We start from the raw sequence: 27,910 nt of genomic DNA, 5'->3' as shown, positions 1-27,910 counted from the left end.
CCCGCTCCATTGTCTGGGAACTGCAGCCGCGGGGCGGGCGGGCGGCGGCGGCGGCGGCGGCGGGGACCCAGCGGGCCAGGTGTGGCTGGCGCGGAGCGGGTGCGGGAGATGCCGGGTGGGACCAGGGCCACCTGAGCCGCCCGCCTGGTCCCCGCCTTCTGTGGGAAGGATGTGCGCGCTGATGGCCGGGCGCGCGGCAGCGGCCCCCCGGGGGCCCTACGGCCCCTTGCTCTGCCTCCTGGTGGCCCTCGCCGTGGACGTCGTGAGAGGTCAGCGGGAGGGGAGGGCCGGGCCGGGGCGAGTGGGAGCGAGTGATGCCCGGGAGCCACGAACCTTCGGGTTCTCGGACTGAACCCTGAGCGGGGTCGCCCCGCAGCGCCCTGAAGGTCGGAGAGGTCTTGCCCTCGGGAACATTTCCCCAGCCGCTCGCCCCTAAGGTTTCCTTCACCTTGCACGACCCGGCAACTCCTTCCTAACCCGCGGCGACCCGGGGCAGCCCGGCGCTGGAGCTTCCCTGTCCCGCACCTTCTGCGAGGGGCCCCTCAGCCCGGGCATCGAACCCAGTGGCCCCGGTCCCGGGCGCACTAACGTCATCCCCACTCCCTCATCTGTGGTCTGTAGCGCTGCACCCTCCTAGCCTCCTTCCGCCAACACCAACCCACCCCCCTCGGGAGTGGAAAGCAGCCCGTTTGCCTGGGACCTGCAAGATACGCAAGCCCTCCCTCCGCCTTCCTCCAGGGGCTCCCTGACTTTGGCGTCTCCAGGGATGGCCGCATCCTTGCCTTCCAGGGCCCTTGGGAGGATTCCTGTCACTGGGGGAAAGGGCAGCAACTTCCCTGTTCTTCGGGGTGGGGGTCGGACTCCCTTGACCTGAGCTAGCTGGGCTGTGGCTGCAAGGCAAAGGATGCCACAGAAGACCAGGGGGACAGTGAAACATTCTCTGCCCTCCTCCCCACCGAGAGAACCGAGCGCTGGGTGATGGGAGTCCGTGGGAGTCGGGCTAAGAGCATCTTGTAATTACGGAGGCAATGGAGTAGGAGGCAAATCTGAAGCCAGTGGCTGCCCCTAGGGAGCAGTAGTCACCTGTTACGCTTGAGGCAGGGGGCAGGGGGCAGGGGGCAGGGAGAGCCTCTCAGTTATATGCTCCTTGGTGGGGAGGGCCAGGAAGGAGGTTGAAACCAATTCCCCCACCCCCACCCACAGTCCAGCTGTGGGGCTGAGAGGGAGCTAGCTGTGGGGTTGCTTTCAGCCACCTGCTCCCCAGCCCGAGGGACCCGGTGGGAGTCCTACTAGAGAGAGGAGGAAAACCTTGTCAAATCCATTACACAGCAGCAATAATGCCTCCCCCCTCCAGACAGCACTCCACAGTTTACACAGCCCTGTCCTGTCCACAGTGTCACCTAATGCTTCTGCCCGTTTTACAAGTGAGGAAACAGGCTTCAAAATGTTAATGCCTGACCCAAGGTTCATCAATTTAAGTTCAGGTCTCCAGGCTCCCAGGAAATCCTCTCTAGGGAGAGCTTCCTAGTTTGGGGGAATTCCAGGATGAGCACGACAAGGTCCCTGGTTGATAGGAAGATTACTAATTCAGAGGAGGCACCCAGCGTTGCAAAAGACAGGAGACTGGTGGGAAGGCGAGTAACCAAGGAGGGCTTCCTTCAGAAGGAGGCCGTATTCACTCATGGCCCTGAATGAGGAGGGAGGTGCCACCAGGCAGAGCAGAGGAGAGGAGGTGTGCTCTAGGGCATGAAGCCTGCAGGGTGCACCGTGGCAGTGAAGAGTGGAGAGAGAGGTGGCAGGTAGAGAGGCCGGATGGGCTAGTGGCTAATGCCTGGGATGAACTCCTAGCTCCTTCACTCTCCAGCTGTGGAACTACAGGCAAGTTCCTTAACCTCTCCGCCTCATTTTCTACATCCACAAAATGGGATTCATCATAATAGAACCTGGTTCACAGAATTATTACAAAGACTCAAATAGTTCATACACATATAGTATTTAAATTCTCACCTGCATAGAGCATTCACAAAATGCTAATTATTATTATTAGTGCTCATAGTTAGGGCAAACCAATATGGCCTTAGTGGTCCTTTGTCCTTCTGATGATTGATTATTTTGACAGTCGCCCCAGGCTCATGGTCTCCACCCCACCCCCAGGGCAAGCAAGTGCCTTCACAGATCTCTTCAGCACCTTCCACACCTGCCCATCCCACACTTGCACTCGATACCAGTCGGTTCAGGGAAGAAGGGAGCAAGCTTGGAAAGATGCTTCAGGTTGCCATGGCAATGATGGGGGAGGAGGGGTGGATGCCCAGCAAAGCCTGGCCAAGGATTCAGGGCAGAGAAAGCTCACTTCATTACCATCTTTTACCACACTGGCCCAGTCTGGGGAGAGTTGTACCCCAGAAGTGCCTTGGTGTCAGAGGCGAGTAGATAGAGGGCAGGAGCTGGAGAAAAGCAGACATTGAGAAGGCTATTGGAGAGAAGAAAGCCAAGGTCTGTGGAAAGTAGAAGGAATGGCTGGGAAGTGTCCAGTCCTGGACTCAGATTTGAATCCTGGCTTTGCTACATGCTACCTGCATGAGGCCCTTTAAGCCTCAGTGACGTCATCTGTGAAATGATGGTGAGAGGGGAAGGGACATTTACAGCCCTTTTCTCCCTCCCCTGCCCACAACTACTGTGCCCCAGCATGGCGCTCAGGTCAGCCCCTGCCAGCTCTGAAGCTGTTGCCATCTCTCCCTCTTATCCCTCTTCAGTGGACTGTGGCCAGGCTCCCCTGGACCCTGTCTACCTGCCGGCAGCCCTGGAGCTCCTAGACGCCCCTGAGCACTTCCGTGTGCAGCAGGTGGGCCACTACCCACCTGCCAACTCCTCTCTGAGCTCCCGATCTGAGACTTTTCTGCTCCTGCAGCCCTGGCCCAGGGCCCAGCCACTTCTCCGGGCCTCCTACCCACCTTTTGCCACTCAGCAGGTAAGGAGGGGGCACCAGGGACTCTCAGGCTAACAGGACTCAGGGCCTGAGGTCTGCTGGGTATGGCTTGGGAGCCTTCCCCAGCCCCTGCTGTGCTCCTCATAGTCCAGAGGGGGAAACTGAAGCCCACAAAGGTTCTCTTCTGCCAAGCTGGGATCCCATCTTCCTAGATCTTGCCCCGCAACCTCCTCTTTTGTTAAGCCCTCTCATTCTCCCTCCAGGTGGTCCCTCCTCGAGTCACTGAGCCCCACCAACGGCCAGTCCCATGGGACGTGCGGGCCGTGTCAGTGGAAGCGGCTGTGACTCCGGCGGAGCCACACGCCCGGGTTCTCTTCCACCTCAAAGGGCAGGATTGGCCACCAGGGTCTGGCAGCCTGCCCTGTGCCCGGCTCCATGCCACGCACCCTGCGGGCACTGCCCACCAAGCCTGCCGCTTCCAGGTGAGTAGACAGGCCCCACCTAGGCTGGTCTTGCTGCAGCTGCATCAGCCAGGTGGTGGGCCCACCGCAGAGAGGAAGCCCCCACTCTTGGGACGCGTGGGGGTTGTGGACCACCGACTCCATTTCTGCCCCCACTGCTTTCAGTGCTGTGAAAAGGTTATTTAGGGCCCCAGAGGGAGTTCAGTCCTTGGTGTGACTTTGAGCAAGTAACTTAATCTCTCTGAGATTCAGTTTCCTCATCTGAAGAATGGGGTGATAACAATTCCTACCTCATCTGGAGTTGGAGGAAGGAATAAGTGAGATGAATGTAAGGATAGCTTATGGCAGAGTAATCACTCAGCCAGTGTGTTTGCATTATTAGTATTACTTTTATAATTGCTGTTTCCACTATTTTGGAGTCTAGCACAGGACTCCATGGGAGAGGCATCTCTTGGGCTTTAGGATTCTGAGAAGAAGATTAGATTCTAGGCAGGATAGTCCTGGGCTTGGTTAGGGTGAGGCACTGGGATTGGCTTACTTTGTAATGAGACCTTTCCCAAGGTAATGGGCTCTTGCTCCAGTGCCCCAGAGAGAGATATTTGCCCCAATCATGTTCACCTACATGCTCTCCCTCCTTGCCACCCTCGCCGTAGGTCCCTAACCTTTGGACACAGCCCGCTCTTCCCTATAGGAAGGCCCTCATTCTTTGTGTCCTTTTCTGTAATAAGTTCCCGCAAAGGTCTTTCCCAAGGTCTGAAGAGTGGTCTGCGGACATGCTCTGAAACCTAGACCTGGTTTGAAGCCCCAGCCATGTCGCCGGTTTGCTATGTCACCCAGGCGATGTCTCCGGCCCATGCTGGGCCTCCCTTTCATGAGCCCCTCCAGCTCTGGGTTTCCTGCCGTGGGTGCTGAGAATCCTGTTCCTCGCCCTGCGCCCACCCGCATGCCAATTACTGCTGTCGTGTCTTCACAGCCATCCCTGGGCGCCTGCGTGGTGGAGCTGGAGCTTCCCTCGCACTGGTTCTCCCAGGCCTCCACCACACGGGCCGAGCTGGCCTACACGCTTGAGCCTGCGGCCGAGGGCCCCGGGGGCTGTGGCTCCGGTGAGGAGAACGACCCGGGGGAGCAGGCCCTCCCAGTGGGGGGTGTGGAGCTGCGCCCAGCAGATCCCCCGCAGTACCAGGAGGTACCGCTGGACGAGGCTGTGACTCTGCGGGTGCCTGACGTGCCAGTGCGGCCTGGCCAGCTCTTTAGTGCTACCCTCCTGCTTCGGCACAACTTCACAGCCAGCCTCCTGACCCTGCGGTGAGCACCAGGCTGTGGGGATGGGTGAGGGTGGGAACCTCTGCGGGAAGACTAGGGACAGGTACCTGCTTCTCTTGGGGTCCTTGCTGGAATCCTTGACCTCTGCAAAACATGTGTCCACCAAACTCCTTCCAGGTAAAAAGCCATGATTGTGCTGGTAGGAGCCCACCGTGGGCACAGCCCTGGAATTAGAGTCAGAAGTAGGAAGCTGCCCCTCTCCCTGGCACCTCCCTGAGATTCCTTTATCCAATGGGGCTAACATGGTCCAGCTTCAGGGCAGCTGCAAGGCTGCAGGGAGGGGAACCCGCAAAGGGCTTAGAGACTGGAAAATGCAGTACCTAAGCGTGGGCTCTTGCTCCAGTGCTCCGGAGGGATATTTGCCCCAATCGCGTTCACCTACATGCTCTCCCTCCTTGCCACCCTCGCCGTAGGTCCCTAGGCTTTGGACAGAGCCCGCTCTTCCCCATAGGAAGGCCCTCACTCTTTGTGTCCTTTTCTGTAATAAGTTCCCCCAAAGCAGCCCCCACCCACCTACCCAGTTCACCGGGCAAGGGCTTGCAGAGTACGACTTGCTTTTGGAGTCTAGCACAGGAATTCATGGGTGAGACATCTCTTAGGCTTTAGGATTCTGAGAAGCCTGAGTTCTAGGCAGGATAGTCCTGGGCTTGGTTACGGTGAGGCACTGGGACTGGTTCACTTCGTAATGAGACCTTTCCTGAGGGTTGAAGAGTGGTCTGCAGACATGCTTTGAAACCTAGACCTCGTTTCAAGCCCTGCCTGGGTTTGTGCTTGTCCCGTCTCTGTGTCTCCCCATCTCCTGCGCCCTCCTATTCTCACTCTTATTAAGCAGATCTTTCCTAGACACTTGCGGCCTGCCAAGCCCTGTGTCTTCACTCTGCAGATCCAAACACGAGCAAGGGCCAGTCCCTGTCTGGCAGAAAGGGGCCCCCAGTGGTAGGGAAGGGAGCTGGATGGGCATGAATTGGATTAGAAGGCATGTGGGTGTGTAAGCACTGAGGGAGGTTCGCAGTGCTGTGGGAGCTTGGGTCACTGGGTGCGGTAAGGGGGAAATTCATCCCACCACTGGAAAAGCTTTCTAAAGGAAATGGTCTGTGAGTTGTTGGTGGCTTAAAGCATCAGCAGGTAAAGTAAGAAAGGGCAGAGCAGACTGAAGGCACAGACTGGGCAAAGACTTGGAGCCACGAATGAGTGCTGTGTGTGTGGGGAAGAACTTGTGTGTAGCTGAAGCAGAGAGTGCATGGAGAGAGGTCACAGCCAAAGGTAAGGCTGAACCAGACCCTGGAAGGCCCCCGAATGCCAGGCTAAGGTTTGACCTTATGGGAAGTGGGGAGGCGTAAGTGGTCTTTGGGTGGGGGAGAGCTGGAAGGTGTGAGCTGCACTGAGGCGGGGTCCTTCTGGGTTGGAGGATGGTGAAGAGGAGATTCAGACTGGAGCCGGGGAGGTCAGAGGGCTTCGGCCCCTTGTCTTTCCCCTTCAATCCAGCCCACACTTCAGCATCCACCTTGCCAAACTGAGCCTATACCCTCTTCCCCAGGATCAAGGTGAAGAAGGGGCTGCATGTGACAGCCGCCCGCCCAGCCCAGCCCACACTGTGGACTGCCAAGCTGGACCGCTTCAAGGGTTCCAAGCACCACACCACCCTCATCACCTGCCACCGTGCTGGGCTCACAGAGCCAGATTCCAGGTGGGCAGTTTCCTTCCACCCAGGGGGCAAGGGAGGGAGGGCTGGTTATAGAGTGCAGGTGGGCAGACTTGGGAGCTGCCATGCTGCCTCTAGATCCCCAGGTGGGAGACACAAGGGCAGACTTTTTCAAGGCACAAAGCACAAAGCAGGCATCATTCATTCATTCATTCGGCCACTATCTTCCCAGCCCCAGTCATGTGCCAGGCATAGCAAGTGTCTGTGAGTGTTATTCTAAGGGATGCCAACCAATCCTGTCCCCCAGGTACAGCCCTCATAGCCACTACTCCATCCCTCTGCTGTCACCAAATGGTTCTTTCTCTGGGCCATTCACATTCCCCCAAAAAGCCCAGCTGCAGTTCTGAATTGCAGTTCTGCAGTTGTGAACTCTTCTTATTCATGCCCTGAGCCTGGGTCAAGGCCATGGACTCGGTAGCCCCAGTTTGAATTCTAGTTCTGATGCTTTTGGGATGGGCAAAACCTGGGGCAAGCCAGTGAACATTCCCCTAACCAAGCCTCAGTTTCCTCACTTGTGAAATAGGAATAATAATGCATCCCTTAGCATTTTTGAAAATAAAGTACTGCATATCAAGCACCCAGGACGGTTCCCAGCACATAGATGTTTGTTTGATCAGAGGAAGCTTATCATTCAGAGGGTCGAGTGTTTGGTCCTGGGACCTGGAAGTGAATCTCCCGCATGCCACCTCAGTGGCTGTGGAAAGCAGAGGTCTGGGGGAAGCGGGCCCCGGCAGGCAGGGGAGCAAGCCACCTTGCCGGGTGGGAGGTGGTTAAATGGCTTCAAGGATCTTAGAGAGGCCAAGAGTGGGTCAGAGTTTGGGCTGCAGCGAGGATGCTTGGGTTTAGATCCCAGCCCTGCTACTTTTTGCTGTGTGGTCTTAAGTGAGCTATATAACCTCTGTGCCTCAGTTTTCTCCTGTGTAAAATTGGGATAATCATGAATGTAGGAACAGCTGAGGCCATACTTGGCAGCTAGCGAGCACTTGGCTTCTCTCTCTCTTTTGGCTGGCAGTCCCCTTGAACTGTTTGAGTTCCTGTGGGTGGACTTCGTGGTGGAGAATAGCACTGGTGGGGGCGTAGCGGTCACTCGCCCTGTCACGTGGCAGCTGGAGTACCCCGGCCAGGCCCCTGAAGCAGAGAAGGACAAAATGGTGTGGGAAATCCTGGTGTCAGAGCGAGACATCAGAGCCCTTATCCCACTGGCCAAGGTAAGGAGACCTCCATCTCTGCCGGGGAAGGCTGGAGGCCAAGTCCCAGGAGCCCATGCTGAGGGACCTGGGGCTGAGCCCCTCCTCCACCCCCAGGCTGAGGAACTGGTGAATACAGCACCACTGACTGGAGTGCCCCAGCATGTCCCCGTGCGCCTTGTCACTGTGGACGGCGGGGGGGCCTTGGTGGAGGTGACAGAGCATGTCGGCTGTGAGTCGGCCAACACGCAGGTCCTGCAGGTGAGTGGCAGGTACCCAGCTCATGTGAGTCTGCATTTGTGTGGGCACAGTTACACACACACCCCTTTCCTCCTTCCTCATGTGGGTCCCCAAGAGAACAGCTTCTTCTTGAGACCAGAAACCTCATGGGAGGAACCACAGCTTCAATTTCTTTTGTTCCAGCCACCTCTCTCCCAAATCAAGTGGGAGCCAAGTAACCCTAACAGTCCCCAACCTTAGACACTTTCATGCTCATTATTGCATGGGCAGGTGAGCTGGCCTGAGAGTTGAGAGCACGTACTTTGTGATCAGAAAGTTTTAGTTTGAAACACATCCTTGTTGTCAACCAGCTGTGTGATCATGGGCTGATCTCCTAACCTCTCTGAGCCTCGTTCCCTAAACTTTAAAATGGGAACATATCTTTGGGTTGTTGTAAGAATTAAAAGCACCTTAAGACAATATTCGGCAGACAGCAGGGGCTGAAACAATGGCGCCTATTGCTGTTATAATATGATGTAATAATTATATAACGGTAAAAATTATTATTATTATTTCTGGTGATTGTGAAGCAAAAAAAGGGGGGTGGGTAGAGGAACTTTCTTATCTTGAAGTTCTAAGAGGGGAAGCATGGAGCCTGCATGTATGCAAATCGCAGCCACCTGAAGGGAGAAGGTGCCTTTCCCCACTTGTGGCGCCCTTTGCTCAAATGTGTGTGGTTCCTGCTGGAGGGCCTTGGTGGGGAGATCTGCTTTGCCCCACCTCTGCCTACCTGGCTGTAGCTGGCTGCCAGGGGGCTCCAAGAGCAATGTCAAAGGCCAGCACGAATAAGGAGCCAAAGTTTTGGGTTCACACCCCTGCTCTGCCAGGAGGCAGACTGGTATGCAATGGCCAGTTCCCCTGACTGAACCCCAGGGAAACTCAAGGAATGGCCCCTACAGTAAAATCTTACACAAAGAACAGGGGCTTAACCAACAGTCCTGCTGCAACATGCATTCCCGTGAGACACAGAGCCGAACTCAGTGGGAGCCCATCCTATGGCCTGAGGTCCGGGCTGCTCTCTTCTGGCCCATGCCTTTTTTTTTTTTTTTTTTTTTTTAATCTATTTATTTATTTATTTGAGACAGAGTCTCACTCTGTCCCCAGACTGGAATGCAATGATACAGTCTGGCTCATTGCAGTCTCAGCTTCCTAGGCTCAAGGGATCCTACCACCTCAGCCTCCCCAGTAGCTAGGACTATAGGCACGTGCCACCACCCCTCGCTGATGTATTGTATTTTTTGTAGAGAGGGGGTTTTGCCATGTTGCCCAGGCTGGCCTCAAACTCCTGGACTCAAGCAATCCACCCACCTCGGCCTCTCAGAGTGCTAGGACTACAGGCATGAGCCACCCACCAGGCCCAACCTCACACCTATCTTTAGTGGCTTAGCCCGCCCGCCTGCCCTCTGCCCTTCCACAGGTGTCTGAGGCCTGTGATGCCGTGTTCGTGGCTGGCAAGGAGAGCCGGGGCGCCCGGGGGGTGCGGGTGGACTTCTGGTGGCGCCGGCTCCGAGCCTCGCTGCGGCTGACGGTGTGGGCCCCGCTGCTACCACTGCGCATCGAGCTCACCGACACCACCCTCGAGCAGGTCCGCGGCTGGAGGGTACCTAGCTCTGCCGAAGGGTGAGTGGAGGCCTGAGGAAGCTGGCAGGGCTTGGCGAGTCACACTGGGACGGAGAGGGCGCAGGGGACACAGCCATGGGCCCAAGTCGGGGTCTGAAAAACTGCCGCATTGCTTGCAGTTCTTTCTGCCCACCTCCACCCTGGACCGCCCAACCAATGACAGCTTTCTGTGAAATTGCTGACCTCCGCATCCCTCTCCTTCCCTGCCTCATTTCTCCCGTAGCACCCTCCACTTCCTAATCTACATCAGTACTGGTTACTATTGCCTGTCCATCCTTTCCACGCTCCTCCCCCGAGAATGTCAGCCCCTTGAAGCCGGGGTCTGTCTATGCTGGTCACTGCTATACCCTCAGAGCCTAAGATGACACAGAGCTCACGAAATGAACACCCTTGGAGAGGGCTCCCCAAAACCCAGGGCGGGGTGGCCCACGCCTCTGGAATCTAGCTTCCAGGCCCTTCAGAGAGTGAGCGCCCCCAGGGTCCCCGAAAGAGAGTGTCTCCCCTGGGGTCCACTTGGGAACAAGAGCGGTGATCGAGGCACAGCGCTGTTCCGGAGTGGGCTGGGGGTCGAAGGGCCTGACCCCAAGAGGGGCGGATGTCTGCCTTTGAGAAACAGGAGCCGCTGGCGATCAGGAGCCGCCGGGGAGGAGCTGGGGATCTTCAGCAGCTGGGCCCTGGGCAGGGTGGGGCCGGGCAGCCCTGACAGCCAGTTCTGGCCTCCCCGCCCTGCAGGCCTGCGGAACCCGCCGCAGAGGCGGTAGATGAGACTGAGCGGCGCGCCCGTGGCTGCCACCTGCAGTACCAGCGCGCCGGTGTGCGCTTCCTCGCCCCCTTCGCTGCCCACCCGCTGGATGGTGGCCGCCGCCTCACGCACCTGCTTGGCCCCAACTGGCTGCTGGACGTGTCGCACCTTGTGGCGCCACATGCCCGCGTGCTGGACCCGCGTGTAGCCTCCCTGGAGGGCGGCCGCGTCCTGGTGGGCCGGGAGCCCGGTGTCACCTCCATTGAGGTAAGCAGCCGGGGACCAGGAGAGCAGACCCCCTGAGAAGGGTGGAGGGGCCCCCAGAATGCCTGCGGGTGGGAGTAAGAGTGTGCCAGGAGTCCAGAGTGTGTGGGGGAGTTGTGAGGTCTAGGTCTGAGAGCAGTGGGATTGGGGATGGGTTCAGAATGGGGTGGCCGCATAAGCGAGGAAGCCCTCTAGCTATGGAGGGCTGAGGTGTGGGTAATGTGGGGACCAGGTCTTGAGGGAAAAGGGAACTGTCCCCTAGGTGTGGGATTGGAGTCCAAGTATGCACTGGGGTGCAAAGAGTAGAGGGAGAGTAGCCAATGAGGCTGCTGGGAGCTCCTTTTTCCCTCTGGGTGGGGGCTGTCCGTGGCAAAGACCCCCCCACCTCTGGAGAGCAGCCTGTAAGGGTGTTGGGGGCACCCAGTTCCCTCTGGGTGGGGGCTGTCTGTATGGAAGGCTCCCCCACCTCCAGCTCCTTCCCACCCTCAGGTGCGTTCCCCGCTGTCTGACTCCATCCTGGGGGAGCAGGCCCTGGCTGTGACGGACGACAAGGTCTCAGTGCTGGAGCTGAGGGTGCAGCCAGTGATGGGCATCTCGCTGACCTTGAGCCGGGGCACTGCCCACCCCGGGGAGGTCACAGCCACGTGCTGGGCACAGTCAGCCCTTCCCGCCCCAAAGCAGGTGACAGTTGGGGGGTCAGGAGGATGAGGTCAACATCTCCAGATGGGGGCTCATGGTAGAGGGGGATGGGAGGAAGGGGAACCTGGCAGCTTGACCCCTTAGGGTTTTCAGAGTGAGGACTGACTCTGTGAGGTAGTGAGCTCTCTGCAGCTGGAGGTGATCAAGCAGTGGCTGGAGATGGTGGGAGGTTGGTTAGATGGCTCTAACTGAGGGACCCTCCCAATAACTCAGACCCTAGGACTGAGTGGCAGACAGGTGATTGACACGCGTCCCCTCTCTCCCTGTGTTTTGTCTATCTGCCTGTGTCTCTGTTTTCTCTCTGGTCTCTCTTCCATGTGGCCTGTCTCTGTGGGAGTGGTTTCTCTGTGCATGCGTGCATGCCCTCGCGTGTCTCTGCCTGTGTCTGTGTACCCCACAGGAGGTGGCCCTCTCCCTATGGCTGTCCTTCTCTGATCACACTGTGGCCCCGGCTGAGCTCTACGACCGCCGTGACCTGGGACTGTCCGTCTCAGCCGAGGAGCCTGGTGCCATCCTGCCAGCTGAGGAGCAGGGCGCCCAGCTCGGGGTGGTGGTGAGTGGGGCAGGCGCCGAGGGGCTGCCGCTGCATGTGGCTCTGCACCCGCCCGAGCCCTGCCGCCGGGGCCGCCACCGTGTGCCTCTGGCCTCTGGCACCGCCTGGCTGGGGCTGCCCCCTGCCTCCACTCCAGCCCCTGCCCTCCCATCCAGCCCTGCTTGGAGCCCACCAGCCACAGAAGCCACCATGGGTGGTGAACGGCAGGCGGCAGGCAGTGTCGGGGACAACATAGGTGTGAGGGGCAAGTTTGAGCGGGCGGAGGAGGAGGCCAGGAAGGAGGACACCAAAGCCAGGGAGGAGGAGGAGGAAGAGGAGGAGGAGATGGTCCCTGCCCCTCAGCGTGTCACCGACCTAGAGCTGGGCATGTACGCCCTGCTGGGAATCTTCTGCGTGGCCATCTTCGTCTTCTTGGTCAATGGTGTGGTCTTCGTCCTGCGCTATCAGCGCAAAGAGCCTCCCGACAGTGCCACTGATCCCACCTCCCCCCAGCCCCACAACTGGGTCTGGCTGGGCACTGACCAGGAGGAACTGAGCCGCCAGCTGGACCGGCAGTCCCCTGGCCTGCCCAAGGGGGAGGGGGGCTGCCCCTGTGAGAGTGGGGGAGGAGGGGAGGCCCCTAATCTGGCCCCTGGCCCTCCTGGGGGCACCACCAGCTCCTCAAGCACCCTGGCCCGAAAGGAGGCTGGGGGGCGGCGGAAGCGAGTAGAGTTCGTGACATTTGCGCCAGCCCCTCCAGCCCAGCCACCTGAGGAGCCTGTAGGGGCCCCTGCTGTGCAGTCCATCCTTGTGGCAGGCGAGGAGGACATCCGCTGGGTGTGTGAGGACATGGGGCTGAAGGACCCTGAGGAGCTTCGCAACTACATGGAGAGGATCCGGGGCAGCTCCTGACCCTCCACAGCCACCTGGTCAGCCACCAGCTGGGGCAACAGCGGTGGAGGTCCCACCGAGCCTCTCGTCTGCCCCCCGCCGCTCGTCTGGTGCTTGGTGATCCAAGTCCCCTGCCTGGTCCCCCACAAGGACTCCCACCCAGGCCCCCTCTGCCCTGCCCCTTGTCATGGACCATGGTCGTGAGGAAGGGCTCATGCCCGTTATTTATGGGAACCATTTCATTCTAACAGAATAAACCGAGAAGGAAACCAGAGCCGGGACTGCTGCTGTCTGTCTGGTGGAGTGAAGCAAGGGGGCTGGAATGGGGTGTGTTCAGCCCCTGTCCCTGCTGAAACAGCTGTGGGAGGCTGGGCCCTGGGACACCCTCTCATAGCGTCCAGCGATCCAGACAAATAGGAGAGCCGTGACAGCCTGAATGCCAGCCAGCAGGAAGAAGTAGAGGTCCATCCGGCAATTGTTGATGTTCCCTGGGGAAAGGAGGGGTTAGATTTGGGTCAGGACAGGGATCTTCTGACTTGCACCCTGTGCCTGCCATGTCCCAGCCCTGGGGCTGGCAGCTGAGGCCATGTGGGCAGTGGTGGGATCTGAAGACGCTGGACAGATACGCGCTAATGTCTGGCTTCCTGAAGGTCTCCAGGGGTATCTACAATTCCTCTTCAGCTATTCAGAAGGGGGTGTGAAATACAAACGCCATGAGAAAGGTAACCTTTCAGCCAGAAATGGCAGAGTTCCAGAAGCAGTAAGGAGCCTTGGAGGTCCACTAAGTTCAACAGTTGGGGAAACAAAGGCCCAAGGAGGGAGGCCATGCTGTGGGTGACTGGCCAAGCCCAGACTAGAACCCCATTCTCCAAGTCTAGCCCACTTCTTGCTTCTGCCCAGAGTCAAAGCACTTAGCAGTTGCCACCTCCTTTCCAAGCCTCCCTCCACCCATGTCCCACTCCTGGGGAGGCCCCATACTCACCGAAGTCCTCAGGGCAGTGCAGCCAGCCCCCAGGCAAGGACAGCAGTGCCACTAGGCTGGAGCCCAACAGTGAGCCCACCCCCGACAGGCAGAAGAAGATGCCCATGATGGCGCCTTGCATGGAGCGCGGGGCCTCTGAGTAGGCAAACTCCAGGCCTGTGGAGAGGGAGCAGAGATGATCTCAGGGGCTGGTGCAGGTGCAGAGAACAGGCTCAGGCCCCTGCCTGCTGCCCCCACCAAGCCACCCTCCAGGCTTCCCTTGGATGCCTGTCCACTCAGTGGCAATGACAGCACCTATGCATCAATGCCGCCTTTCCCTCTGCCCTGCTCACCTGCCTCCTGGCTGAACTCCTGCACCGGGGTGCTCCATGCGCTGCCCCAGGAGCTCTGTCTCCCCTCCTCCCCTTCCTGCTAGGTCGCTCATTTCAGTGACAGCACCATCTTTACTTCCTCTCTCTCCCCACCATCTCTGCCCACCTTCAATGTCATCGTCGAATCGTTTTGATATAACCTCTGAAATCTATTCTAAATGTATGTCCTTCTCTCTGTTTCCTCTTCTCTGGGTCCAACCCCAGTCCTGGTCACTTTCTGCAAATGCCTCTTAAACTCCCCTGACTCCTGTCCTCCTCACACAGCCAGGAGCATCTGTCTAAAGCATCTCGGATGGGGTCCTTTCCCGGCCTAAAGCCCCTGGAGGGGAGGGGCACTGTTGCCTTCAGGAGAAATCCCAAAGTGCAGGCTCAGCCCACAAATTCGACACCTCCACTGCATTTCCCTTGCCCCTCCAGTCCTATCCCCCACACTTCCCAAAGGCTTGGGTCTTTGCTTATGCTGTTCCCTCAGCCTGTAAGACCCCTCCTCCTACCCACTCACCTGCCTGCCTCCCCTCCATGCTTAAGGGCTCCCACCACACTCTGCCCTGACTTCCACAGCACTCCACTGGCTCACTGTTTGCCTGACTCTCTCCCCATCTGAGTGAGCTCCCAGGGTCAGTTTTTTCATTACATCTGACCCAGCCTAGCCCTGGGCCCGCAGCTGAGGAAGCTCTTGGGTTTTTTTTTTTTTGCTGCTTGAAGGGCCTGCCCCAGCCTTGCAGCTCTAGCTCCCAGCCCAGGGAAGGGGGTTGGGAGGGTGGGGAGCGAAGGACATAGAAATCCATTATTATGACCCAGAGTACTGTGTGCTATGATAGAGAGATGAACACGGGGCGGGAAGGGAGGGCCCCTTCCTCCCAAGGACCTTGGTATTTAGGCTCAGAATTGAAGGGGAAATCAGAGTTCACCTTCAATCTAAGGTAGAGGGAATAGCAACTTCAAAGACACAGAGGGTGGAGAACCTGGCACCAGGGGAATACGTGGAGAGCTGGTGTGGGAAGTGCCTTGCTTGCCTCCAAATCCCCAGTGCCAGCGCCTGTCACAGTGGCTGACTTGAACCAGGTGCCAATACTAGATCCCAGTTGAGTGACAGAGCCCTGGTCAGAAAACACTGCCTTCCTCCATGCAGATGGGCCCTGGAGGCTGCAGCCCTGGGGCCCCTGACTTTGAGGTGCCACTGGGCAGAGCCCATCACTGGTGTAGGAGCAGGGGAGGGGATCCAGGGTACCTGGGATGCTGGCAAAAATCTCGCTGATCCCAATGAGCAGGTACTGAGGGATCTGCCACCAGATGGACAGTGGTGCTGCGTTGTACAGGACCTCCCCAATCTCCTGGGACATGGTTTGGTTGTGGTGGATGTAGTGTAAGCGCTCCATCTCCAGGACTCCTGGTGGAGGAGCAGAGGGGGATTATAGTCAGGCCCACCCCAGGCAGCTTAGCCCACAGCAGAGCTTGTACATGGCAGGGGTGGGGTGCTCATGAAGTAGCCAAAGATTAAGCATCAGGCAAGGAAAAGAATCCTGGACTCGGGGTGTGACCAGCTCTTCCCTTTTGGAATTGGCTGCTAGAAGCTCCGAGCTGAGTTTTGCACTCATTAACAACTCTCATTAATGGAGAACCTGTTATGTGCTAGGCATTTACTATGCATCCTTGCTGGTGAAAAAAGTGCAACAGGTTAAACAACCAGCCCACAGTCACACAGCTGATAAGTAGTCAGGGCTGGATTTGAGCTCTGGTATATCTGGTTTCAAAGCTGGCCTACTTTCCACGATATCACATGACTTCTCTACTGCAACGTCAAGTACTGCTGTAGTGTTTCTAACCTGGCTTTCAAATTTAATTACGTTATCTCCTTCTCCTGCGTTGCTTGGGAGATAGCTGTGCTCTAGTGGAATGAACATGGGACATGGAGTTGGGGGACCTGGGTTCCCAGCCTGGCTAGCTGTGTGACCTTGGGCAAATCACTTAACCTCTCTAGACTCAGTTCCCTTATGCAAGAAGCAGGAATAACATCCCCAGGACTATTGTGAGGATAAAATAGGACAAACTGCTTTAAGGATATAGCTGGAATAAAATCTAGTTGGGTTTTCACGCTTTCAACACAATACCATTTATGGAGGTTTCATTTCTCCAGCTCACACTTGTGATCCAGGCACACTACTGAGTGCTTTACAGACTTTATCTCCTTTAATCCTCACAACAACCCCCATCAGACTGAGTTCCACGAGGGCAGAGCCCTGCTCAGGGCCCAGATGATACCTGTCCCCATTTTAGAGACCTGGTCTCTAAAACAGGTGAGTTTAGAGACTCACCTGTTCCCCCTCAGAGACTCTAAGGAACTTCAGGGTTATAAAGTTACAAGTAAAAAGGGTTCAGGTTTGCGCAACAGTGTGAAAGACTTCTTTAGCTGCCCCCTCCCACCCCCACCCTCAACCCCCACGTTGTAACAAATGGCTCCAGATCCTTTTAAAACAAAGAAGGAAGAGAAACTTTTTTTAAGCCTTCTTTTGCCACTAAGTGGAAAATTCCTTCAACACATTTATGGAGGGCCCACATGCATGTTCATAGCAGTGAATAAAAAAGAATAACAATCCCTGCCTTCAAGGAACTTATAATTCACTGGGGAAAATATTTGTTCCTCTCTTGGCCTGAGTTTCCTCTTCTGCCAAAATGAGGGGCAGCTGGACGAGATAGGAGGGTCTCTTTCAGCTTGCACCTCCGGGAAGCCAACACGCACGCCCACTGGGAGAGGCTGAACTTGGCCCAGGCTACCACTTCAGCATCAGCCCATGGTGGAACCAGACTTCCCCAAGCCCAAAGTTCAGCCCCCTGCCCCACACCGCTCTGCACACCTGCCACAATGACGGAGGTAAAACCAAAGAACATCCCCAGAGCCATCTTCTGCAGAGCAGATGGAAGCAGCTTGCACCGCAGCAGCAGAGGGTCGATCAAGCGGTCCTTCAGAGGGACCAGAATCAGCACCACCACGACGTTGGCCAGGAGGAGCCAGGCTTCCGGGATCTGGGCGGGAGGAAGTCAAGAGAGGCAGGCTAGCAGCGTGGAAGGAGCCTGGCTGCAGTCAGGAGACCTGGACTCTAGACTGGCCCTGAGTGACCCAGGGGTCCCGCTCCTTCCCCTCTCTGGAACTCACATTCCTCAGTTGTGTAGCCAGGGAGTGGGAGTATATAGAGATGGCAGATAGGTTCCTCTTGTATTCTAACTTTTATCAGTTGGTAGTGGCTGATTACGGAACATTTATGGGCTCAGCATAAAAAAAGTCATGATTGACTAGTGATGTCTGCCATAGGCATGGAAATGGAGTACAATGGCAAATTTCTCATTTATCTGCCAGCTCTGTAGATCATTCATTTCTTGAGTCTCTGAAATGCCAAGGAACTGGTTTAGAAAGCTCTGGGAAAGGCAGAGATCTAGGTATCTAAGGGTCCCAGAGAAACAGGAGACAAGGAAGAGTTGAAAAGGGACCTGAGTGTGCTTAATCTGAGGCTGCAGATTCGGCAGCGAGGCCTGCTTCAGAGCGGCAGCATGGCGGTGTGCAGCCGGCCTGAATTCCTTCAAGCAGGTGAGCGTCTTGGCAGGATCCCTGCGCTGTGACACAAGTTCTCCCACCCTCCAGGTGCTTTTCCTGTATCCCAAGGTTGCCTTGCAGCCAGGAAAGGGGAGTGTGAAGGCAGTTTCATTTGCTCCTCTTCTCAGAGGAAGCTGCTACCTGGCCTGAACTGGGTGCTGAACACATGCTTTATCTCTCACCGTATAGCTGCTGCCCTGGGCTCTCAGGGCCATGGAGATGTTGGACGGGTTGGCTGGGAAAATGTTTGGGATGTGGAGGTGAAGACCCTGCAGGACGTAGGTGGACTGCATCTGCCAAGAGAGACGGGGATGAGCCTGGAACAGAACTGGCCGTGCCCCCTCCCAGCTCCCAGGTGGCATTCCTCAGCCAGAGCATAGGGCAGCGGGGCAGCTGTCCCCTCTCCCAGTCTCAGGGAGATAGTCACCTTCCCGCCCTCCTTTCTCCTGCATAGCCGGGCTGAGCAGGGAGCTTCCTGCACTCTGCTCTCAGGCCTGTAGGCAGTGCGTGCGGCCTTGTCCCGGAGCCCAGGCACAGCTGGTCTGACTCGTATTTGTGTCCCCAGGGCCCAGCACAGGGTAAGCATGGATAAATGTTTGTTGAAATGGGAAAGGTAACGGCTGCCCCCGCAGGGAGCTCTCATCTCACACTGAAACCAAGCTGAGTCCCACAGGTTGACGTAAGCACTGCATAGACATGGACTTGCCGGAATGGCTCTGGACACAGCTGCAGGAGCAGGGCCCAGGGGCCACGTCCCATACCAGGCATTGCCCCTTTAGTTGCTACATAATGGAGTAGGATCCAGGAGACTCCCACCGGAAGCGCCAGGGCAGGGGAGGGCATGTGGGCTGCTCAGGGCAGCAGCCATTTACCAACTGGTATGGAAAGAAGTCAGTATCCGATTGGTATGACTGAGAATCAGCCATGGACACCCTCCCACCACAAGCCGCTGTCTCATCATAGACATACTCTGTGTGCCCCTAAGTAGCAGGCTGGGAGCTCCAACAAATGTTCCTGTGAATGGGACATGAAAGGCAATGATCTTATGGCCTGGGGGCTAGCATTAAGCTGCTGCCCACCCTCCTAACAATCACACACACACACACACACACACACACACACACACACACACACCACTGACCTCCCCACTGGGAGTAATACGGTGAGTGGGAGGCAATAGTTCTCAACTCTGAGTGTCAGTATCATCTGAAAAGTTTCTTAAACTAGATACTTCCCCAGCAATTCTGATTCAATAGCCTAGGGTCGGACTTGGAATCTGTTTTTAAAACACAGCATATTTTTAAAAGCTCTGCCGGTGATTCTGAAGCACAGCCAGGTTGGGGAACCACCGTTGCAAAGTACCCACTTTTGTGAGCTTGCCCCTGACCTGCCTGCCGTGGGGCCTTGGGTGACTGACACAACTTCTCTAGGCCTCAGCTACCAAGTCGGACAATCTGAATGCGGCAGAGCTGGAAAAGCCTCTCATTTAAGCCACCCGTCGTACATGTGAGGAAACAGGCCCAGAGAGATGAGGTGACTTATTCAAGGACCTAGCCTGGCACAAAGCCATCCCAGTAATTCAATTCCCGCAGGTGGTGTAGCAGGAGGAAGGCGTCTCCAGAGTTCCTCTTACCACACCACGCGAGGGAGTTGGATTGCTGAGATGGCTTTGTGCCAGGCCCCATGCTGGCTGGTACGGGGCAGCACCTCACTTTATTCCCAGACTTTCTCCCTTTCCACATGCCCTGGGCCTCTATGATGAGAACCAAAGCCATTCAGGTGGTGAGTGGGGAGCCAGGCCCCCAGAGAAAAAGGGGAGGGGTGCTCACCTGAAAGTAGACCATCCAGTAGGGCACCAGGGTCACCATGACGGGCAAGATCTTCACCAGCACCTGGAAGTTGGCGATGTCCTCTTGCGGGGAAGCCCCAGGCTGGGGAGACCTCTGGTCAGGCAGCAGGCGGGCACCTTGATGGTCTCTGTGGGACCCCAGGGACAGCAGATAAAACAGCAGTCGAGGCTTGGCTTGGTGGCTCACGCCTGTAATCCCAGCACTTTGGGAGGCTAAGGCGGGTGGATCACCTGAGGTCAGGAGTTCAAGACCAGTCTGGCCAACATGGTGAAACCCTGTCTCTACTAAAAATACAAAAAGTAGCCAGGCTGTTTTGGTGTGCACCTGTAGTCCCAACCCAGGAGGCTGAGACAGGAGAGTTGCTTGAACCTGGGAGGCGGACGTTGCAGTGAGCCAAGATTGTGCCACTGCACTCCAGCCTGGGCAACAGAGCCAGACTCCCTCTCAAAAAACAAGCAAACAAACAAACACAGCAGCCATAATCTTTCCCACGGCCTCGGCCACCGTTTTCACTCCCACCATCACCCTGTAATTTAATCCTCCTTTCAGTATCAGCATGTCCCTGAAATCAGTGCCCTCATCTCCTCCACCCCACCTTCGCCATCATCACCACCATCGCCAAGGCCAGCATCCTTACTATCATCACCTTTAGTAAGGTGGCTGCTGTCAGCAGAATCATCCTCTCCACAGTTTCCATTCCCATCACCATCACTCTTTTTCAGTGTTGGCACCACCACTGCCAATATTATTCTATCCTCTCTTTTGTTGCAAACGTGCCTAGCCAAGACCCATTCCACTCTAGAGCTGTGGCCCCTCTGGGTCCTGAGGGAAGTAAGACCAGAGACTGTGGAAAACAGTCTGGAGGGATTTTTTGGCTCGTAGCATCAATTTGCCACAGGAACCAGGGGAGTCCCAGTCCAAGCCTGACTGAGAGCGAGAGACGCTGTCACAGATTTGATACACCAAAATTCCCCCCACTTGCTGTCTCAAGTCCATCCTCCTCAACAGTCAACATGACAACCCTCTCCCTCCACGATAAGGCATAGAGAGTGGAGAGGTGGGGGTAGAGGGAACATCAGTCGGCGACAGGATTGATCAATCACTGCTGCAACCTTTACCCTTTGCCCTTTGTCCTGAGAGCTTTCTGACCTCTTTTTGTCCAAGAGCCTTGCATCGTCCTTTGAGATTCCAAAAGGGACAATACTAGTGTGGTCATCTTCAAAGACAGTCACTGTCAACCCCACCCTTCCCAGCGTGTGCTGCCATGTTGCCACCAACAGGCAGAGTTTACTTTTCCTGCCATTGTTTCCCTGCCGGCCCTGTGAGGCCTTTGACCTGTTAGAATGAAGCAGAAGTGGTGGTCTGGAACTTCAGCGCCTCTTAAGGGCCTTAAGAAGACCTGTAACTTCTGCTTTCTTCCCTCTTCTGCATTCTTGGAATGCTCCCTCCTCCTGCAACCCTCACAAGATGCTGTGAGAAGTTCAAGCCACACGGTAAGACCACATGAAGGGGAACCAAGGTGCTCTGGTCCACATAGTCCCAGCTGAGTTCCCAGCCAACAGCCCACATTGACCGCCAGCCATGTAAGTGAGCAGACTCAGATGTTCCAGCCCTTTCCAGGTCCCAAATGACTGCAACCCCAGTGCCATCATGAGAAACAGAACTGCCCTACTGAGCCCAGTCACTCAGAACTGGGAGAGGAGATAACAAGGTCATTTAAATCAGTAAGATCTGGTGTGGTTTGTTAGGCAGTGATAGATCATGAAAACCACCACACTTCTTGGCTCCCGACAACTTACAAATCTCTAGCAATATGCCAGATTGGGGAAACCATGTTCTTCACCTTTTTCATCTAGATCCTATTGACAGGAGCTATAACTGGTTGCAAGGTCTGGAGACAGATTTGCTTAGCATAAGTAGACAGTTAATTTAGGAAGGCGAGGAGCAAAAGGAAGCCATGGGACCTAAGGTCATTCAGAACCTTCCTCCCTTGGATGTCAGCTAATGGGGAGGGAGCGAGTTTGGTCGATTTCCTAAGACGCTGTGATGGTTAGTAATAGGGTAATGTGGAATTATTCACATTATATCCCAACAGCCTTCACTGGAACCATCATCCCTCATCCCCTCCTTTAATGCCATTGTCATCCCCATTGCCAATGTTTGTGTCTTCAGTGTAGATACCAATGCCATCATCCTTATCCTTACTACCATCTTCACTGTCAAGACCCCGATCATCCTCACACTTCCTTTTCTTTCTTCTTTCTTCCTTTCTTTTTTTTTTTTTTTTTCTGTTCTGTCACCCAGGTTGGAGTGCAGTGGCACCATCATGGCTCACTCCAGCCTCAACCTCCTGGACTCGATTGATCCTTCTATGTCAGCCTCCCGAGTAGCTGAGACCACAGGCACACGCCACCACACCCCACTCATTTTTGTAATTTTTTTGTAGAGATGAGTTTCACCATGTTGCCCAGGCTGGCCTCAAATTCCCGGGCTCAAGAGAGCCGCCAGCTTCAGCTTCCCAAAGTGCTTAGAGAGATAGCCACTGCCCCCAGCCCCATCCTCACACATTCTATACGTAGATGGCCACCAATAATACCACCACCACCACCACCACTACCTTGACCTCCGTCCTCAGTCACAGTGGGCAGCTCTGGCCCACTGGAGAGCAGATCATCATAAAAAGCTATCACTGTAGCTGAACCAGAACATCTGCAATCCAGACCATCCCTCCCCAGAAGCAGTCCAGTGCTTCTCCAAGCTTGGAGGCTCCTGGCACCCAGAGCCCCTCCTTACCTGGCCAAGTGTCGTTGCCACAGCTGGGGGCAGCAGTTTTGGAGAGCGAGCTTAAGCATAGAGGACACTTGGCTGCCCATGGGGGGCTTGGTGATGAAGACAGGGGTGGCAAAGAGGAAGATAAAAAATGCCAGGCCCACACAGCCCACAGGGATGCTGTAGCCCAGCAGGAAACTGATGTTCTGCTGAATAAAAGCCACCACCAGCAGCGACAGCACAGCACCCAGGTTGATGCTCCAGTAAAACCAGTTGAAGAAGCGGCGGGTGGCGTCGCGGCCGAGATCCATCACCTGCCATTCAGGAAGGGTTGAGAGTGAGGGCCAAAGGGGTTCGGGGCACTCTCTGTACCCTACCCCTCCCTCGTACAGAGACACTTCTTGGGGTCAGTGGGTGGTGGGCGTTCCGACACTTTCCTAGTCTCTGATCACTAAACAGATACTCAGTAAATATTTGCTGAATGAATGAATGAATCCTTCTCTTGGGAGTCACTTGCTAAAGATCAGGACATTTGGCCCAGCTGCTTTTGCATACCCATGACACACATTGCTTTTTTATTGTCGCAGAGGAACACATACAACAGATGTCTCGGATGCCACTTGTTCATTTCTGGTTGATTTATCCCTTTGTCTTTGACTGAGCAACCTACACTATTCATTACTTCTGTAATCAGAAAAAAGCCAATAAAGATCTCAGTTTTGTTGCACATTATTAAAAATGTTGTATGCATATTATTGGAAGAGCAGAAGTCTGAGTGAGAATTTCCTCTGCAATTCAGAGAGGCAAGGAGAGAAACCTATTGTGACTCATCCTTTCACCCAATTTGTCCCTCTGATATGCGACAGAGGTGGTCCCAGGCACAGCCCCAAGAGTGAGTTCTGGCCTGGTGAAAAAAGCATTTTTTTTTTTCAGGCCTCCCAGCAAGGTTAGATGGGCTGAAAATCTTTACCCAGGATTTGGATCAATCAGCAACAGCCAGGCCCCAGGCCCCTTCTGGTCTGTTGGCTCCAGTTAGCTGCACTGGCTGCTCCCAAACCTCCTAGACCCAGGTCCCAGATTCTGACTCAGCAGGTCTGGGACAGGACCTGGGTATCTGCATTTTTAAAAAAAGCAGTGAGGACTAGGGGCCGTTTCAATGGAGAGAATAAATGCTTCTCTACATTGCTAAACCAGTCACCCTTTTGATATCCCTGCAAATCTCAGGATCCGTTACTGCCTTTCACCTAGAGATTTAAATTTCCACTAGCTGGGGAGATTTTGTCAAACTTTACTTTCTGTAGTTGCACTGAGGAAAATATAAGTATTTATTTTTCCTTTTTCAAAAGTGAAATTATAGTCCACATGGATGCACTTAAAACCACATTCCATTGGAGATTCTGGGGGTCCTCTTGGCAATGGGAAGGGAGGGGCATGCCAACTCCCTGATAATTCTCGCTCTAGACTTTCAAGTAGAAAATTGAATAGGTCCCATTAGAAGCAGCCGCTTCCATTTATTAATTGGAAGTAAATGAATATGACTATTGTAACTCTAAGGGGGAAGACCAGGAAGCCCATTCAGGATATAAATGAGTTCTTTTAGAATGAGCAGACACTTTGTCAAGAGTGATGGATGGCCCTTTCTGAAATCAGCAAGTGTGTGAAACACGCAGCTCCTGGGGTATAGCTATTGCCAGATGGTGCCAGTCCCACCCACCCCCACATCCCCCGTCTGACTGCCCCCCTGAATTCTGCAGCAGCTTCCTGCCTGTTGTGAAGTACCCGCTCTTGTTAACCCATACGCTGTCTACACTGCAGCCAGAGTCATTTTTGAAGACCTCAAATCCAGTGATGTGCATTCCTGCCTCAAACCATTTCGGTGTTTCTGCACTGTCCTAGGGATCAGGTCCCGACTTCATGAGGCAGCCTTGTGGCCTGCCTTTGCTCCACCCAAAGTTCATGCCCAGCCAAGGGGAGAATGTACAGGAGCTTCTATCACTATTGGTGCCACGGGAGGCTCTGCTCAGTGGCCTGGCCTCCAGAAGATCAATTCTGCCACAGGAGGTACTGGATGGGTGAGGCTCTCTGGAGGTCAACAGGGTCAAGGACACAGGTTAAGGGTACTGGGTTGGGGGTGCTAGTGGGATATCAACGAAATAACAGGATTAAAGGAAGATGAGAGATTCCCACTGACAAATATTGGGGGTCTCTAAGTCTGAAGGAATGTCAACAACAAGTAAGAAATGGCCAGGGTTGGCCGGTCGCAGTGGCTCACGCCTGTAATCTCAGCACTTTGAGAGGCTGAGGCAGGTGGATCACCTGAGGTCAGGAGTCAAGACCAGCCTGGCCAACATGGCAAAACCACATCTCTACTAAAAAAATACCAAAATTAGCCAATGTGGTGGTGGGCATCTACAATCCCAGCTACTTGGGAGACTGAGGCAGGGAGAATTGCTTGAACCCGGGAGGAGAGGTTGCAGTGAGCTGAAATCGCACCACTGCACTCCAGCCTGGGCAACAGAGCGAGACTCCATCTCAAAAAAAAAAAAGATAGAAAGAAAAAGAAATGGCCAGGGTTGTCCTGGGGGCACGAAGTCATCATCAAAGGATCCTAAACAAGCTGGACAAGTGACTCCTTGCCAAGGACACTGGAAACTGCTTAGGTGCTGAATTGTGGGTGCTAACTGGATGAAATGATCCTTTTGAAAAATGTCCCCTTTATGAGTATAATATATGCAATCACAGAACATTTGAAAAACTGAGACAATTAAGAAGAAAGTGCAATGAGTCCAGTGGCCTGATCATACTACTGTGACAATGTTTCTCCCGTTTCCTTTCATTGACATCTCGTCTTTCCACATGGCTGCAGTCCTATCTGTATGCAGTCCTGCATCTGGCTTTTGCTCATATACACCATATGTAGTTATTTTAATAATATTACATTTTAGTCTAAAGTATTGTCTGATATTACACTGGGAACAGCTATCAAAATATAGCTGTGTTGTTGGGCATTTACTCATTCATTTAGCAAATAATTATTAAATTTCTTCTACGTGCCATGCTCTGTCCAAGGGGGAATGGAGAAAGGCTCAGAGGTTGAGCTAAGGGAGAAGACCAGGCAGCCCATTCGGGATATAAATAAGTTCTTGCCCATGCGCCTTCAGCTAGTGACGGGCAGAGCTGGGATCTGAGCAAGTCGGCCTGACAACCTCCAGCACTGCTGGTAGGAAGAGGCTGGCTCGATCCTGCCCTGCCTGCACATCCCCATAACACACAGAGGAGGCTCATGGTAGGACCTGGAGTCCAGCTGCCCTTACTCGACTGCTTGACCCTCCATGCCACCTTGGACGAGTTAATGAATGCCATGAAACCTCTCAGTGTCTTTCTCTGTAAAATGGGCAGAATACTTCCTACCTCCTGGGTGGTGAAGAGTATTAAATCAGTTAAACAGTGAAAGTGCTTAGCATAGGGCCTACAAGTAGCTCAAAGAAGACCAACCCTTCCGGCGTGGTGGCTTATGCCTGTAATCCCAGCACTTTGGGAGGCGGAGGCAGGTGGATCATCTGAGGTCAGGAGTTAGACCAACATGGTGAAACTCCATCTCTACTTTAAAAAAAAAAAAAAATTAGCTGGGCCTGGTGGCAGGCCCCTGTAATCCCAGCTACTTTGGAGGCTAAGGAGGGAGAATCGCTTGAACCCGGGAGGCTGAGGTTGCAGTGAGCTGAGATCGCGCCATTGCCCTGCAGCCTGGGCGACAGAGTGAAACCCCGTCTCAAAAAATAAAACCAACCAACAAACAAAAATAACCATGGTTATTCCCACTGCGGTTGCCATCGGTTCTGCAAGGGCTAGCACCCCTCTTCTTTCAAATCAGGAAACTAGGCGCAGGCAGGGGACATGGTTTGTCCCAGGTCACGCTGGGGGTCAGCCCTCCTTCCCTCCACACCCGCCGGAATCGGCCGGGGCAGGCCTCCTGCCACTCACCTGGTCGGCACCGAAGGAGGTGAGGTTGCTCCGGACGGAGCTGGCGGCCAGGGCGATGAGCAGCAGCCCCGCGTAGAGGACGGGCGCGCAGTAGGGGCTGGGCGAGGCGCGCGGGCAGTCGGGCGAGGGGCAGGCGGGTCCCAGCGGCGACGCGGGCATCTCTCCGCAGAAGGAGCTGCGGCCGTCGGGGAAGGCGGTGGCGGGCAGCAGGCCCGAGGCGGCCAGGTAGAGCAGCAGGCTGAGCGCGACCGCGCGGTAGCGGCCCAGGTACACGTCGGCCAGCCAGCCGCCCACGGGCGCCAACAGGTAGGAGGCGCCCAGGAATACCAGCGCGGCGCGCGACGCCTGCTCGCCCGCCCAGTTGAAGTTGGTGCTGTTTAGGTAGAGCACGAGGTTGGCAGTGATGCCGAAGAAGGCGGCGCGCTCCAGCATCTCCACTAGCAGCACCGCCGCGCCCGCCGCCCGCCGCCACCGTCGAGGGCCCTGCACGCCGCGAGGCAGCAGCGGCCGGCGCTCCCCGGGCACGCGGGGCTGCTCCCGGGTGCGCGGCGCGGGCATCCTGGCTCCGGGCTGGGCCCCCCTCGGCTCTCCTCTCCCCGCCTCAGAGCCCTGCACTCCTGCCCCCGGGCCTCGGCCCTCTCCCCCACCCAACTGGCTGGCCCTCCTTTCTCACCGCTTTGGCCCACCCTTCCCTCCTGTCCCCTCTCCCTTTCTTGCCTTACCCTTCCTGTTCCTCCGCTCACTACCCGGACTCTACTACCTAATTTTCAACTCCTTCCCCTACCCCTAAACCTTCCTCCCCGTGCCTCCCCTGCAGCTGTTTCTCCCTAACTCTCCCCTCTCCTCCCTCCACCTTGACCCTTCCTCCCCCTCCCCTTGTTCACACTGCGACCCTCCCTGCTCCACTTCGCTGCCCCTCCGCCTCCCTTTCCTCCTCCCCGTTTGTTGCCCCTTCCTGTTGTCCCCTCTCCTTATGACTCCCGGCCTGCCCTGGGGTGGGCTGGGGGCTCCTTCTGCCCCAGTTACCCTGCTGCCCCTGCTGTCTTCTCCACCTCCTCCCTGTTCCCCTCACCCCCACTGCCTCCACTCCCCTCCCAGTCCCCTGCAGCCCTCCCACCAGGCTCAGCTTGAGAAACTCTGGGCTCCCCTCGCTTCCCCTTTCACTGGCCCTATCCGCAGTCGCCTGCCTGCATCACATGGCGCAACTGGGTGTTTAGGAGAAGTGAAAGCCTGGGTCACAGGGCTCCTGCCCTGTCAGCTTTCTAAAAAGCTCCCTCCTCCTCTACCTCTGCCTGCTACCCCAGACCCCCTCTGCTGGCCTCCCTAGAGCCAGGAGGAATTTTTTCTTTCAGTTTCATTTCTCGCCAGGATCCCACTTTTGCTTTATCCTCTTCCAATCAAACTCCAAGGCGCCACGAGTAGAAGGAAGTGGAAAGGCTGCCTGCATCATTTGGTCACACTCAGTCACTTCACAGATGCAGAGACTGAGACCCAGTGGGGCTAGGGCAGGAAGGTGGAGAAAGACTGGTTCCTGGTGACTGAACTAGGGGTGAAGCCCTGCCCGGGCTCCTGAGTGGCGGGGAAATTCACAGTGCAATTCGGATTGCGCAGAGGCTGCTGTAAGGAAGGAAGTGGGGACACTTTCCACAAGCCTGCGGGCCATAGAGCACCACAAGTGAGTCGGGATTGAGAGGGACACTGACCTCAGACTAAATCAGAGTCAGCCTCAGCACTCCTAAGAA

General features: G+C 55.6%; 2 protein-coding genes across 4 annotated transcripts; one reads left to right on the top strand and one right to left on the bottom strand.

Moving 5' to 3' along the window:
* The first annotated feature begins 8 nt into the window (after positions 1-8).
* On the top strand, positions 9-12,900 carry TMEM132A (transmembrane protein 132A). 3 transcript variants are annotated; one of them, XM_005577695.3, is made up of 11 exons: positions 9-269; positions 2,754-2,968; positions 3,190-3,408; positions 4,361-4,692; positions 6,248-6,397; positions 7,425-7,620; positions 7,717-7,860; positions 9,296-9,498; positions 10,231-10,507; positions 10,994-11,185; positions 11,604-12,900. In XM_005577695.3, exons 1-11 carry the CDS (start codon positions 170-172, stop codon positions 12,645-12,647), a joined length of 3,072 nt encoding a protein of 1,023 aa, XP_005577752.3. In that variant the 5' UTR covers positions 9-169; the 3' UTR covers positions 12,648-12,900. The 3 variants fall into 3 exon arrangements, with proteins under 3 accessions (XP_005577752.3, XP_065384199.1, XP_065384198.1); XM_065528127.1 differs by lacking the exon at positions 10,994-11,185; XM_065528126.1 differs by lacking the exon at positions 9-269 and having other exon boundaries at positions 2,603-2,968.
* On the bottom strand, positions 12,828-27,307 carry SLC15A3 (solute carrier family 15 member 3). Its single transcript, XM_005577696.5, has 8 exons — positions 26,169-27,307; positions 22,212-22,501; positions 19,398-19,545; positions 17,751-17,861; positions 16,835-17,003; positions 15,211-15,369; positions 13,609-13,764; positions 12,828-13,114 (listed from the first exon to the last, which is right to left on the bottom strand). Exons 1-8 carry the CDS (start codon positions 26,724-26,726, stop codon positions 12,960-12,962), a joined length of 1,746 nt encoding a protein of 581 aa, XP_005577753.2. The 5' UTR covers positions 26,727-27,307; the 3' UTR covers positions 12,828-12,959.
* Between the last annotated feature and the right edge of the window lie 603 nt (positions 27,308-27,910).

This window comes from Macaca fascicularis, chromosome 14, assembly GCF_037993035.2.
Source record: "Macaca fascicularis isolate 582-1 chromosome 14, T2T-MFA8v1.1".
In the NCBI taxonomy this organism is placed as follows: domain Eukaryota; kingdom Metazoa; phylum Chordata; class Mammalia; order Primates; family Cercopithecidae; genus Macaca; species Macaca fascicularis.
The sequence above is the reverse complement of the archived record's forward strand: the minus strand, read 5'-3'. Positions and strand labels throughout refer to the sequence as shown.